Source organism: Chaetodon auriga, chromosome 11 (genome assembly GCF_051107435.1).
Source record: "Chaetodon auriga isolate fChaAug3 chromosome 11, fChaAug3.hap1, whole genome shotgun sequence".
Classification (NCBI taxonomy): Eukaryota; Metazoa; Chordata; class Actinopteri; order Chaetodontiformes; family Chaetodontidae; genus Chaetodon; species Chaetodon auriga.
This window is the reverse complement of record NC_135084.1, coordinates 27,142,501-27,157,293: the sequence shown is the minus strand read 5'-3', so window position 1 is coordinate 27,157,293 and position 14,793 is coordinate 27,142,501. Positions and strand designations below refer to the sequence as shown.

General features: G+C 43.9%; 1 protein-coding gene across 1 annotated transcript in view; it reads right to left on the bottom strand.

The window, feature by feature from the left end:
• Positions 1-284: 284 nt before the first annotated feature.
• LOC143327900 (uncharacterized) overlaps positions 285-14,793 on the bottom strand; it is a 63,136-nt gene continuing 48,627 nt past the window's right edge. The window contains exons 3-5 of the mRNA XM_076742543.1: positions 14,689-14,793; positions 12,192-12,316; positions 285-8,944 (exon numbers count right to left, since the gene is read on the bottom strand). The exon at positions 14,689-14,793 is cut by the window's right edge and continues 32 nt beyond it. Coding sequence (XP_076598658.1) covers positions 4,488-8,944; positions 12,192-12,316; positions 14,689-14,793 — 4,687 coding nt within the window. The 3' untranslated portion in view covers positions 285-4,487. The remainder of the gene's footprint in view (positions 8,945-12,191; positions 12,317-14,688) is intronic.

Here is a 14,793-nt window from a genome sequence, read left to right as displayed (position 1 = left end):
ACACAGCCCCAGGTGTTGAACATGTTGACTTTTGACGCTATTTTAGTCATTGAACATAATGATCGCAGCTGTCTTAGTGCCTTCTGGAGACACACGCGCACACACACACACACACACACACACACACACACACACACACACACACACACAGTCTCAGTCCCAAAGCATCTGATCAGCTGAGGGAGTGTGTGTATGTTCACTGGCGTCTTTCTTTTTCAGGTTTAAAATCCATTTTTTTCACTTTGAAACGTGATTAAAATATTCTTTGAATGAGCTCCACACTCTTTTTGTCTTTTCTTGCTTTATTATTTGACACACAGGGGAAATTACAGGACGCTGGCGGTAATAGGCATCGATTCATACATTTGTCTGCTGATAATGGACTTTTTATGAAAGCAAGTCATTCTCAGGTGATTCTTTTGTCTTTAAAAGAAACACAATGACTACAAGACACACCGATATGAAGTCTACTGATTTATTTCCATTTTCAGAGTAATTTGTTTTCTAGATCTATTATATTAGGAGGGATAATATCTGTGCATATGAGGCTGCTGAAATTACATTACACAAAATTTGTCAAATATTAGTTTATCAGGATCTCAATACATTTCATTGACAAAACTTGGAAAAACTGCTTTCTGGAGGAACTTAAACTGAGCCTTTTAAACCCATTAATTGATTACCAGGACATTAAAGAACATATGTACAACAGCTTAACAAGAGGACAAATCAAGTATGTGTGGAGTTCATTTACTAGTTAAAATAGCGTCAGAATACATGATACAAAAACTGTGCCTCATTCAACTGAGGTTTCTCTACAAAAATACATCTAGTAACAGCTTCTGTTCTTCTCTAATTTACACAGTTTAATCACAATTATAAATAAAACCTATCGTTCATACAGAACATATGGTTTCAACCCCTTGTGATATGGAGCTACAGGGAGAGGACACATTTCTGTATGAGTGCTGTCACACCAACTAAATATGATTTGCCTTTTTTCTGCGCTGTAAGTCGAAGAAGTTGTGAGCTTCGAGTTGCTACCTGTTCATGAACACCTCAAGAAGCAAAAGGTGCAATTATGTCACCCTGGGTTCCATACTGTCACCATGGCAACATGCCCAACATACAGGAGATCCACTGGTGAGAAGTGGTACCCACTGACGACCTCTGGGAACAACTGGGCTGCAGCTGTAATGCTCAAACAGTGTGTCTGCTGGGATCAAGATATTTTTCAGTGAAAAACTTCTGATCCGCCCATAAAATCTGCTTCTTGTGGTTCTGTTGTCATGCATATCTTTATTTGTTTTTGTTTGTTTGTCACTGCCGTCTGCACCAGAATAATCTGTAGTCGCTGAGATGGATAGGCGCTGCCAATTATGCCCCAAAGCCATCACAGCCAGATGTTCGACTTCAGAGCAGAGAGCGAAAATGTCTGAGAAAAACAGTGTGTTACTAAGTGTGGGAGTTACTCTGCACTTCCCTCATCGTTACTCATACCTCTGAAAGTCTGAGCGTCACGCTGTCGGCAGCAGCTCTCTGGACTTAAAAAGATGCAGTCACGTTTTCTTAATTATGTTGCGTTTAATGAACAAAGTAGGGGGTGTTGAGAGTGAAATTTTGAACAAAGCAGGGCAGATCCACACACATTCACATGTGGCTTTGTCCTAACCCACAGCTTTACAGAGGAAAAATCCACCCTGAGGAGCTGTTCACATAGGAAAGTGCAGCTGGGATGGAACACTTTGAACTTCCTGCATATGAATTTACTCATAGCTAGGTCCACTTTAAAGGTCAGTCCACCTTAAGAGAGCCTGATCAGCTGCCAACGGGCACCAGGTGTAGCTCATTTGCGCTCCTCTATATATACCAGACCAACCCTTAGGCTGTAAAGATACTGTCCCTCATCTCTGCTGCGAGTTAATTTGCAGTGTTTGTTTGAGCTGTTTTTGTCCCTGCTATTTAATACTTTGGGGTTCTGAGTGAGGATTAGAGGGTTGACTGATTGCTTCAGTGTTTGAGTCCAGATATTTACTAGAATGCCTCCCTGTGTTGTTTGTGACTGATGATAAAGAGGACTCCCTCCTCCTGCCCTCAGTGAGAGCCCATTTTGTGATCTGGTAGTTTTGCTCATTGTGGAATTATTTCTTTTGCTTGTTGAAAAGGTTTTATCTCCATGTATTTCTGTGCTAGTGTTTTTTTTTACGTGGGTTTTCCTTGATAGCAGTAAATGTCTGTATCTCCCATCAGCCCACCCTATTGCTTCTGTGTTCTAGGTCAGAACTTGATCCAGGAAGGGGGGTGGGATCGTGGGACTGTTCAAACCAGGGTCTAGCACACAGATTAACCACTCCCTCTATTGCACTGGAGTGTTTGCACCTTGCACTCGATCCTTATTTTTCTGTAATCAATGACAAACCACTCATCCTCCTTCAGATTGAGCTGTTCTTAGGCTATAAAATACCCTTTGCAAAGAAAGACTGGCGAGGGGTTCCTTTATCCCATATGCAACTAATGCGTTGAACAAGCTGCAATAAACTTAAATATGAGAGTCCAAGCTGTGCACCATTGGTATGAATGATCCACGGTCTGCCTCGGTAGGACAATTAAGTTTATTCTATTCTTGCATTTTCCATAGTGCTCATCCCCTAAACCTTTCTCGTTTGATAGGCAGCAACCCTCCTTCCATCTGTTTGGCTGTAGTTCCTCCTGACATTGTTTTACATGGTTTTTATTAGCATAATTGTCCTCATACCTTGTTTTCAGCAGTGTTTAGATTTTCTTAGTCCATTGAATAAATTGCTATTTAACTTCGGACACCTTGTCTCCATCTCCTTCATGTTGCCTGGGTTGAAGCGAATGTCTTAGATGGTTAAATCCTCATCCCCCCATCACATGAATGAAAAGATGCTGAGATACTTGTGGGGTTAATTTCTTGTGGAAAACTGACCTGTCCAACTTCCAGCAAACAACCAGTGAATGACAACAGGTTTAATAAAATTAAAAATGTTGTTTTGTGATCACTGCTCACCTGCCTCTCCTGGGGATGTGACCTTGTTGAAGCCGGGTGTGTCACATGACGAGCTGAATCAGTATGTTTTGGCTTTTGTTTCCTCGGATGAGTCACTAAATGTAAAGTTATTCGCCATGTTGGGGTATTTTCAGCCCAGCGGCAATGGAGCAAGATGGTAGAAAATCAACAGTATAAAACGTCAAGAGTAAAGGTCACATGCTGGAATCATTCCCTCAAAATCAAAGAGCAAAGGCTTATTTCTAAACGGAACATTTTGCTCTGATGTTCAACAGTCATACAGGGAGAAATATGCTGCAGAGGAGGCTAAAATTTCATTTACACACTAGTGACAGGACCAGTAGGCCTGTGTGCAATAGAATTCAAGCTGTATCGCAGCTCCATACTACACACTATTAGTATACAGTAGTATCCTATAGTAATTTTCATAATATTTTTGCAGGCTAGGATCACAAGGAAGGCCCTGCAGTCACATCGGATAAGTGAAAAATAAGACTAAATTTTCAGAATGTTACATATTTGCAGTGGTTCAGTGAAGTGAGCTGAAGTGGAGGCATTTGTTTATGAATATATCAGATTTTATTTTGATGTAACTTTTGTGGCATTAGCCTTGTAGCTCCGTAGTTCTTTTAGCCTCATAGCTGTCTGAAAGTCTTGATATCTCAGGTATCATGCAAGAATGGCACATATGTTGCTAACAAAATGGATTGGACAGGATCTTGTTTCAACCTTTTAGAAAAACTGATTGAACCCTCTACTGGGACTTCCTGATCTAGGTTAACACAACAGAGGCTAGCTTAAAAGGTCATCTGGGTCATTAATAACCTTGAGCTGAGAGTAACATGCTCACATCGGGCACGCTGAAAGTCATTCAGGGAAAAGCAGGAAATCACCAACTGAAGTAGAAGCTGTCAGGGGAGAAAAATGTAAATTTGAACAAGAAAAAAAATCCTGCATTTATTAGCACAGATTGACGATATCTGAGAGTGTACAATGATGGATTCGTCCTTCAAAGTCATAAACTAAAGTTTAAAATTTCCAACATGCTTTAAACCAAGCAAATCAGTGGTTTAAAATGCAAAACAGGACCATCGACTGATTTCTGCCGAGGGAAACGAGCGCAGCTGTGTATCCCCAAGACGATTCTGCTGGCTGCGCACCTGAGGCTCATTTTGAGCAGGACTGCGACTGATGAAGATAATTAGCCATCATTTTTTCAGATGTGAGAATCAGTGCTTGGAGTGTACAGACGGGTGAGGAGGTTGCCGGAGGTTTGGCTTTAAGTAAGATCGGTTTTGTTATCCTAAGTGTTCCTGATATTGTCATCCCTCGCATTTCATCCTCGCTTTGAGTGTGCAGGTAATGACACATGAAAGCTGCTTCACCTCATGACTTTTCCTCGGAAAGTGTTAATGGTCCTTTCATGAGTCCTTTCCTTCGCTTCTTTTTTGGGTTTTTAGAACAACATCTGTAAGGGTAGGACTGTAGGATGGGGTGGGGGGTACAGAGACGGGTGGTGACTCTGCAAGGGGTGAAACGCCGTTGCTAAGGGATACAGACCAGGGGCATCCAGGAGAGGGATGGGAGATGAGGCGTAGAAAGACGGAGGCAGAGGTTGTGGAGGAGGAGGAGGAGGTGGTGGTGGAGGAGCAGGAGTTGGATTAAGAGTGAGAGGCGAGAGATGTGGGGAGAAAGAGGGGAGAAGATGAGGGTATGAGTGGACAGGGAGGTGTGAGGGAGGTGGCAGGAGGGAGAGGTGATGCTGGATGATGGTGTGATGGAAGGAGAAAGAGGAGGAGGAAGAGGAGAGGGAAGGCGGGAGGAGGAGAGGGGCATGGAGGGGGATGCAATGCGGAGGGAGGGCGTGAGGAAAACAAGGCCTCTTCTCTGGGTACAGATGTTCAAAATCTATCTCCTTCCTTCTCTCCCTGTCATCTTTTTCTCTCTCCTTTCTCCTCACCCACTCCTTCTCCCACTCCTCTTGCTTCTCCTTCACCTTTTTCCTCTCCATCTGCTCCTCCTCCTGTCTCTCCCTCTCAGCATCTCTTCCCTCCTCTCTCTGGTCCGTATGAACGCTCAGGGGTGTGACAGCTTCCACTGCGTTTGAGGCACTGCTCTTATCAACAACGCTCGTGCAGTGATTACAATCAGCGACACGATTACTGTCAAAGTAATCACTCTGACCACTGTCAATATCATCACAGCTGTTTGCATCGCTTTGATCAATACTGCTGTGAGCTTTGTAATCAATTACTGGATCAGAGAGGTTGCTTTCCTGCTGAATGTGACACTGCAGTTTGGTTTTATCCTCCTCACTGGGGCCACTTTTCTTATTTATGTGGTTGGTACATGTATCTTTGGTTTTACAGTTACAGCAACCATTACTCTTGTCTGCGCTGTGAAACCTCAGAACTGCAGTTCTAAAATCAGTCATATTGTTATGGGAATCAGAGTCAATGGACATTTTTTCACCCTCTCTTTGCTTGTGTTGACAGTGGTCAAGATGCGTATCATTAGAGTCTTTCTGGAGTAAACCCACAGGTGTGTCCGTGGTGTTACAGCTAAGATTGTCAGCATGCACACGAGCAGGAGCAGGATCCTCGTCTTTGCCGAAGCTCGCATTGTGTCTGTCACGCGTAGGATTGTCAGGTGTAGCCCTACAGATGCCAGAATCATGGTCTTTTTCATCCCTGTTATGTGTTTCATTACACTGGCTGTGGTGACTTGCTGCATGACTGTCACTGAAAGGTTTCTCAGTCCAGCTCTTCCTCTTGTCCTCGCCTCCAGAGGAGTCACAGATAAAATGGCTGCTGCTGCCTTTGCTGTCATAACAGCGGTCGGACTTACTCAGTTTGTCAGTTGTGTTACAACTGAATGTGTCCTCACTGTTATTTCTGTCATGACACACAAAGTGTTTAGTCCTGCAAAGGAAGTGGCAGTCAGTGTTTTTCTCTGAATCACTCTCAGCTGTGTTGTAACTGAGGCAGCTGTTCAGAAGTGTCCCAGTCTTGTTGAGTTTAAGCGCCTTTGTGGAGTTCTGCATACGAGAGGCCTCATCCACAATGAGGCTAGTGGTCAACTCAACACAAGCTCTTTCCTGTCTCAAAGCACAGGTAACTCTCCTCGCTTGTCTCCTTCCCCTTTTCCGTTTTTTCCTAGGTGTTTCCCCAGCCTCCGGCGATTCCCTCTTCCTCTTGCCGGCCGCTGTCTTCGACATTACTTCCTTTGAAACGGCATCACCAGGGAGGGTCATGTTTGCGCAAGCTGATCTAACTCTCGGCTGTGTTTCCGTCTGTTGTGCAGAGCAGCGTGGGGCCAGGCCTAACATTGGATTGCTGCGTCCTGCAGGTATTGTTTGTCTTTGACTACATGCTGTTTCTCTAAAGGGAGCAGGGACAAGGCTAATCGCTGGTCTGCATGCTGTTTCCCTGCAAGGTGTTGAAACAAGACAAATCTCTTGCTTGCACGCTGCATCTCGACAGGGAAAAGAAACACCGCTAATCATGAGGTTACACATGTTTTCTTTAGCATCCTGAACAGCTCTTATCTCTGTCTTCCTCAGATTCCTCTGCCCCTCATCTCTCCGCCCCTCCTCCTTCACTGCTTGTGTATTTTTGTGCATCTCCTCCGTCTCTCTGTCATTCGGAGCCAGGTCGGGTGTAATTGCACGACAGCATGGCATCTGTATAACAGACCCAGGGACGGGGCTAATCACCGAGTTACATGTGGCACCCCTGCAGAGGAGCTTTCCGAGCCCCCGGCCCCACCCGGAGGCTGATTGCTGGGATTGATGCTGGCTGGCCTCCCTTTTCACCTGCAGACACAGCTGGTTACACCGATTACACCGATTCATGGGAAGATTACTTAATAGCTCTCCTCTCTTCTTGTCATTTCTACCTGCCCTCTCTCGCTCTGTCTGATCTCCTCTTATCTGTCTCTCTTCTGCCCTCGTTCTCTTTTCTCTGTCTCCTACCAGCTGATGTGCTGCAAGATTACTTAATAGCCCAGATTCTCTCCTCTCCTCTTTCTCGGTGCCCTCTCGTTTCAACCTCTCTTCTCCTCTCCCTTCAAACATCTGATTCTCAGAAAGACTATTTATTATCCTTCTTCCCCTTTCTGAATCTTTTCTATCTGTCTCTTCTCCTCTTTTCCTTCTCCCCCTCTTCCTCATTCCTCTCCTCACCCCTCCCCTCCTCTTCCTCCTCCTCCGCCTCCCTGGTTTTTGAAGGCCGATCGTTGGTGCGAGGTGGCATTCTGTGGAAACGGGAACAAATTTTAAAGCGCTTTCATCACGGCAGCTGCAGCGGTCCGGAACTGCGTCGCTGGCGCTACAATGGGCTACAAGTTCCACAGGATTTCCTGCCTGTCCTCCTTCATCCTCTTCTTCCCTTTCATCTATCTTCCCTTCCCTTCCTCCCTCCATAACTTCCTGCCTCTGTTGGCAGTCGGGTTGTTTGATCACAGGCGGCTTTATTCGCTCCCTGCCTTCCTCCGGCCCTCTTTTCTTTTTCTCAACCCCTTCCTTTGCCCTGTTATGTGCTCTGAAGTCGTACAGTAGAGGGTTGATGCTGTAGGAGATGGAGGGCGACATCCTGGTATAGCTGACCATCTCCGACGGCCAGAGAAGAACCCTGCTACCATCTCGGCTCAGGACGCGACAGAACGGCTCTTTGGGACGACCTGCAGATAAAGAAGCTGGTTCTTTAGCCCAGTTTGATGGAGAGAAGTTTGGTTCTTTGGGCTGTCTTTGGATTGAAGACTCTTTAATCTCATTTAGAACACCAGAAATTGATTTCTGATGCTGAGTATCAGTGGGACAAATCACATCTTTCAATTCTTGGGTCTGGTTTAACTCCGGATTGTCTACATCTTCCTGGGTTTCAGCCCCGCTGTCTCCTCGTACCGAATCTGTAGGCACAACTGTGCTTACACTGTGAGAACTGGTATGATCTGGTATCCCACTGTTTAAATAAAGATGAGCTTCAGCCCCACTTTCACTGTCGACTTGGGCTTCAGTCCCATTGTCATTACATAAGGAGAGCTGGGCTCCATTCCCACTGATACCAGAGTCCCCAACTCTGATCACATTGCGATTACATAAAGAAATGTGGGCTTCAGTCCCAGACATTCCTTCAGTTCCCCTCTCAGTAGACATATTGGCCCCATCCTCAGAATGCTGGGTTGCAGTTTTACTGTCCACACTGCACTGTTTTCCAGTGTCCCAGTGATCCACACCGACATTGTCCACGTCTGCAGATACTGGAGATTTGAGCCGCTGATCTGCAACTTTCTCCGCCAGATCTTTGGCTCTTTCTTGCACCGTCACATCGTCTTGCTTTCCCGACAAGCCAGAGCCTTGTCCAGCTTGGATGAAGACGGCAGCTGTTTGGTGGAGGAGGACACAGCTCCTTTTGGGCAGCGAGAAGGACACAGGACGGACTCTGCTGGGGATGGACTGGAAGTCTGAGGATCCCACTGGTCCACACATTGCTCTGCTACTGCTGATGCTGGTGTTAGAAATGATGGCGGTGGTGTTGGTTTTCTTGCTGAGGCTGGCCATGGCAGTTTTGTTGAAAATGGAGCCACTAGCAGCGGTATCAGTGGCAGTTGGGATGTTATTAGAAATAACAGGGTTGTGTAAATAATGATGAGCCCAAGGGATGTTGTTAAAGTGGCTGGTTTTGGTAGAAGTGTTGATATTTGTGTCGTCAGTGTTGGCACTGGTCGTAATGGCTGCGCCTGTCAGGTCATTGTAGTCCATTTGGGTCTTGTTGAGGATGCAGGATTCAGCAGCAGTAGTCGCAGTGTTGTTGGAGTCCATTTGGCCGTATGCCCATTGTGTGTTGCTCAGGAGTCTGGTTTCTAGTGCAGGGTCCAGGGGAAGGAAGGGCTGGATCAGAGGGGTTTGAGGCTCTAGATGGAGGAAGAGCAGAAAGGATTACAACATCTGACACTGGTTACATTTACATGCAAAACATAACAAGATTATCTGCCCAACCTGACTGCAAAGAAAGGACAACACATGCAGCAGAAAAGCATTCATTTTTGAAATTCTGCATATAGTAAGCTCCTTATGCATTTATTCAGCGTTCTGGCTCTTCACCATTACTCTTTTGTTGCTTTTAACACATCTGAATGTGATTTATGGGTGTAGGATGGACTTAAGAAAAAACATAAGCACAGAGATGAATGTGTGGCTCTCTTAGCAATGGGGAAAAAATGAAAGATTAAGGGTTTTATTCGAACATGTAATATCCGTTTTTATATATTCATTTTGGAGCACAACATGCTGCCAGACATTCATCTGCCTATACAAGAGTGTGGCAGATAATTCAGACCATTATTTCTTGAGTGAAGGTTTTAAGATGACTCATAACTTTAAAAGTCATCCGTAATGTGCCTTCCTCTAACACCAGAAACCCCTTTTGTTAAATATTTTAGATTGTGAAGAGAAGCCTACAAATGAATTATTACTCTTCCAAAACTAAAAGTGAAAATACATTTAGCGCTTGCAGAGGGTCGACTTTAAATGCAGTTGTCGAACTTTTCCATCACTTTCAACTTCAAGATGAGAGAAGAAAAGTTTTTTGAATGTACAGCTGATATGTTCTCAGAAAACACAGGGTGACGAATGACACAGATATGCTGTCACCAAATTTCACATTATGCTTTCTTTATTCATAAAAAAAAATAATGTATTTTGCATCCTTAAATGCACCTGAAGGGAGCAGAATCTGAACAAATTCAGACTGAATTACTAATTTAAGTGGAAAATATGATTCCAAACTCAGTCTTATAACTATATATTCACAGACAGACTTTTATATACATTTTCCAGTTTATTAGACTAACTAAAACTAATGCAGTCCAATACAAAAACCCTGTAATAAATCAAATGGTAATGTTCAGAGATGTTTCTAATATTAAGTCAACCGTCATTGATACGAATGGTGTGGAGAAAACACTGGCTGCAGAAGTTTAAGCGAGGTATACCTAATAAACTAGCAACCAAGTGCACGTTTTCTCAGCAGGTTGGAAATAAATAAATTACTGAAGTAGAAATAAAGGTGGCGTGGAAAAAGTGCATAGGAGCTCTGCAACAATAAATGTGACCGTAGGGTGTCACGGCAAAATCTCTCACCTGTCCTTGTGAAAGAGATGTTGAAAACTTGGTGAGGTACAAAAGTGACCAGTTTCACTTTTGGTCACGAGAACTAGGAAATATGTTAACGAAGAAAAACTGGATTCATACTTAATGCAAAGCTGTAAAGGTAGTCAGTTCACAGAAGATACTGACGGCAGAGTACGGGTTGTTGGATTTTACCAGCTGATAGCATCACATCAGCTTTAGATAGGTGAATCATACACGACAAGGTTCTTCTTTAACTACAGTCCTCATACAGCCTGTTTGCATTCTGTCTTTCATTTAACCCTGACCCTCAAAAGCACGGGAAGGTTTGTCCTGTCTCATTTCAAACAAGAAGCTTCTACTGCTGCTACATCTGCTATCGCCATGCTTACCTTCTAATTCTGACTGTGACAGAGAAACTACAAAAAATGGCATGTACCATGGCGTGCAGAGGGTTTTCAGTGTTGATGGCCTTGGCAAGGAAAAGAAGATGACTTTCTTAATGTTGTCTGAGGAGGTGCTCGTTAACAATGCCATAGCCTGCAGCAGCTACACGCAGGCTCTGAAGATACGCCCAAATCCTGTAAAGTTTTTCACCACTGGAGAGGTGGTCTTTTAATAAAACTGGGCTGTCTGTGTGGTAAAAAGGTGCAAATGTTTTTGAAATTGGTGCTACATGACCTTTTTTCATTTTGATTAAAAGGTGGAAAACCTACAACAACCAGAACACACTGCACCACACTGGACCACAGCATGGTGGACTGTAAGTCAGGCGGTGCTTGGTTTTGGCTCGTCCAGAATCAAGCAGACATAAAATGGCACCTTGTTGCAAGCTTTCTTATTAATGTTACAGCTCAACAATACACTAAAATATGTCTGAAAACATTTGAGGCGAGAAACAGGCAGTGCAGTAACAGAATCTTGATTCGTGTTTGATCTGCCTGGTTTGACCATGTGAGCTGTGTTTAGTGAGTCTGTGGAAGTACAATCTGTAACTGGCAAAAGTTCAGTTCATTTGCATATGCAACCCACTGATACTGTCATGTTTAATCCTCAATGAAATACTAGTATAAAAAAACAATATTAGACACCTCTTTCAATTCTATGGCAAAAAGAAAAAACACCTACATACACAAATTAGGATGATTTCTGCCCATTTAATTAGCCACCTGCACCTGTACTGATACAGAAAAAGTCACTGAAAAAGTCATCTTCAAAATAATGGTGGAGGATGAGTTGATTTTCTATTGTTTCATCTGTGTAGCCTTTTAGAAAAGCAGTTTTATTTGTTTAATTAGCGGAGATCGTATGGTTTTAAACATGTGGTATCGAAAAGGTATTGAAGTATCAATACTTTTGACATGTACTACTGCCCATATTCTAATAAAGTTTCCCTTTAACACACAAAGCGGGAAAGTGGAGACACCAGCCGCTCCTCCTGTCAAATCATGCTGCATCTGTTTTGTGCAGCAGGTTACACTGCAACACGGCGGGGTTTGTCATTTTGGTCAGTGTCTCTGAAGTGATACAGTAGCTTTCTTTGTTCTGGGACTCTATATTCACTCAAAGGTCAGCACTGTCAAGACACTTTGTAATTGGTCAATAGCAGGAATTCGTATGACAGAGTTCCCCAAAGTCGAACAAAGTTGTAGTAAAGCAGATTCAATGCAGCCAATTGCTGCGATTCCACTGAAATCAACTGATTTCAGTCTGCTGGTGTGACCGAGTGCCCATGCAGAACAGTTTTCATGCAGATTGTAATTGCCCAGTACATGTTCCGGTTTTGTTGTGTACCACTTCCTCCCTAAAGCATTCATGTGCATTTTACATCTTATGCAAAGATGTGAGAGCTGTTCATGTCTTTTCTAAAGTGGGCTGTTAATGAAGGCTTTTCAATGTTTCTGCAGCAGACCACACTCTGTTTAATCCCTCAATATCAAGAGTGATATCCCCATCACCAAATCCAAACACATGCTCATAAACTATTTAAGCTGCAGAGTGCATGCCTTTTAAGCAGATAAGAGCGCTTACTTGTTCCTAGTGTGGTGCTGCTTGTGTGGATGTCGGCCCAGTTGTGCACAAACTCTGGTCTGGCCTGGTTTGCTGGTTCCACTGCCACTGTGGTGGACCTGAACATGGGACCAGAACCTGGAGCACTGGGGGGAGGACAGGAGAGGAGGGAACAATTGAAAAGGGGAGGGTCGGAGGAAAGGAAAGGAAAAAGAGGAGAGGAGGAAAGGCAAAATGAGGACAGATAAGAGGTGAAGAGGGGAGAAGAGGAAAGGAGAGGATGAAAGGACAGAAAAAAGAGGAGAAGAAAAAAGGGGTAAGGAAAGGATGAGAGGAAACAAATAAAAAGGAGAGGAGATGGAAAAAGGAAATAAGGATGCCAAAATGAGAGGGAGAGTAAAGGAGGAAAGGGTAAAATGATGATTGGATGGGAATGAAGGAGGAGAGAAGAGGATGAAAGGGAACAAATGAAAAAGGGAGGGTGTGGGGGGTGGAAAGGAGGGGATGAAAAGGGGAGAGTAGAGGATAAAAGGAAAGAGAAGGTAAGGACAAGAGGTAAGTGGGAATGGAAGGAAATACAAAGGAAAGGAGAAGGAAAAGAATGACAAGGAAGGGAAGGAAACAAACAAGGAGACAGTGAAGAAGAGAATGTGAGGAAAGGATAAAGGATGAGTAGAAAGGAAGGGGGAGAAGAGAATGAAAGGGAACAGATGAAGAGGAGAGCAAAGGATGGATGAAAGGAATGAGTGAATGCACGCAGGGAAGAAGAGAAGAATCAACAGAAGGAAAGGGGAGCACAGCAGAGGAGAGAGTTAAAAGTAAAGGAATAAAGAGGAAAGGAAGAGAAGAGGAGAGGAAACAAGGAGACGAGCGGTGAGAAGGGCAAGAGGAGAGCAGAGCTGAAAATCAATTTAGCCATGCTCCTCCTCTCTCCCTCTTTGTGCCAGGAGCTGAACTGCATTGTTGCATATCTGAAAATGGCAGCGACGGCCGACACTGGCGCACGACTTTCCGTGCAGCGAGTGTGTTCAGCACTCGCTAACCCTAACCCGAACCCGCTGCACGACGCCATTGGTCAGAAAGACTTTATAGCTGTGCTGATTGTCCCCATTAAGCACAGCCAGATGCATTTGATGGGTTGCTGTGCCAACGCTCGTTGTAACCAGGGAGCTGGTTACTGATCTGTCTTTTATTTTCACTCGTGCACAACACGGTGAAACAAACTCGTCAGTCAGCACATCGAGTGTTGTTGAATCTACGTGGGCCCACGGTTGGCTCAGCGGTCAGCCAGCAGACCTAAATTCAAATTCTAACTTTCATGCATAAAAGTGGTGGATGTTTGATCGTGGCTCCAGGGACTATTTTCTGGCGGAGACCTACGTTCTTTTCTGCGTGGGCGTCTTCAGGTTTTTGACTCGCAGCTCTGAGCTCAAATTTTGCATTCATGTGCTATCGTACATATATTTGCAGAAATCAAATTTTGTTTGGTAGCTCGCCAGATGTACTCTCATCATAACATGTTTTGAGCGAGAAGCAGCCAAATCCTCATCATCTGTTTCCAGACCTCTGTGTTTGTTTATCATTTGTCTTACAGGTTTTTCTTTTCTTTTCTTTTCTTTTTTTGAAGACAAACAGCACATGACTGCAGCCCACTTGAAAGTCCCAGATGTCGGAGCTTCCCACCAGCAAATGAACACACACACAAATTTTTCAGCCACATTAACAGCTGTGAAGTAACTTTGCCGAACATAAACACGGCAGGATGTTCTCTGTGATGGATTACCCATCTGAGGAGAGTTTGCAATGCTAAAAGTACACAAATGTCTTAATAAAGTATCTTTTAGAAACTCAAAGGCCTTTTTTACAGAAGCCTTGAAAATCAAACATGGCTGAATTCCATTTAGCTGCTTCAGATTCAGGTCAAAACTCCAGTAACACCAAAGTTATTCTAGATAAGATAAGATAAGATAAGATAAGATATTCCTTTATTAGTCCCACAGCGGGGGAATTTCCAGTATTACAGCAGCAAAGTGGATAGCAAACATAGAGGGCATAAAATATCAAACAAGCAATATAAACAATACTATTATTGAGTATTGATCTCCTCAAAATGTCTTCTTGTTGATGCTGTTGTTTTGGCCTGTGTAACAGTTATTTATGTTTTCACCATTAACATGAAACCAGAACTCCCAGCATCAGGAGAACAGGGTGGCAAAAGCCTGAGACAACAACTAATTTCACCACCAGCATCATAAATGGTCGTGAAAACAGAGAGTCTAGAAACATCCAGCAGATGAAAACCGATATTAGCTTTAATTCAGAGGAATGTTTCAGGTCACCTGATTATATTGTTGTGTAAAAAAGGTATAATATTGTATTTTTAGCTCTGTTTTGGTCTCCACCAACTCCTGAGAAACACACCCGTCTCTCTTCAGCTGCTCGAAGTCTAAACCTGAATTATTAAAGGATGAACACTATAGTCAGTACAGTGCTTTCAGAGTAGAGGTGCGTTACTCACCACTGTCCCGCCCTCCTCTCTTCATGCTTATGGAGCCTCCTCAGCGCTCTCTCCTCCCTCTTCTCCTCCTTGCGTCTCCTCTGCCTCCTGCAGGCCAGCGCTCTG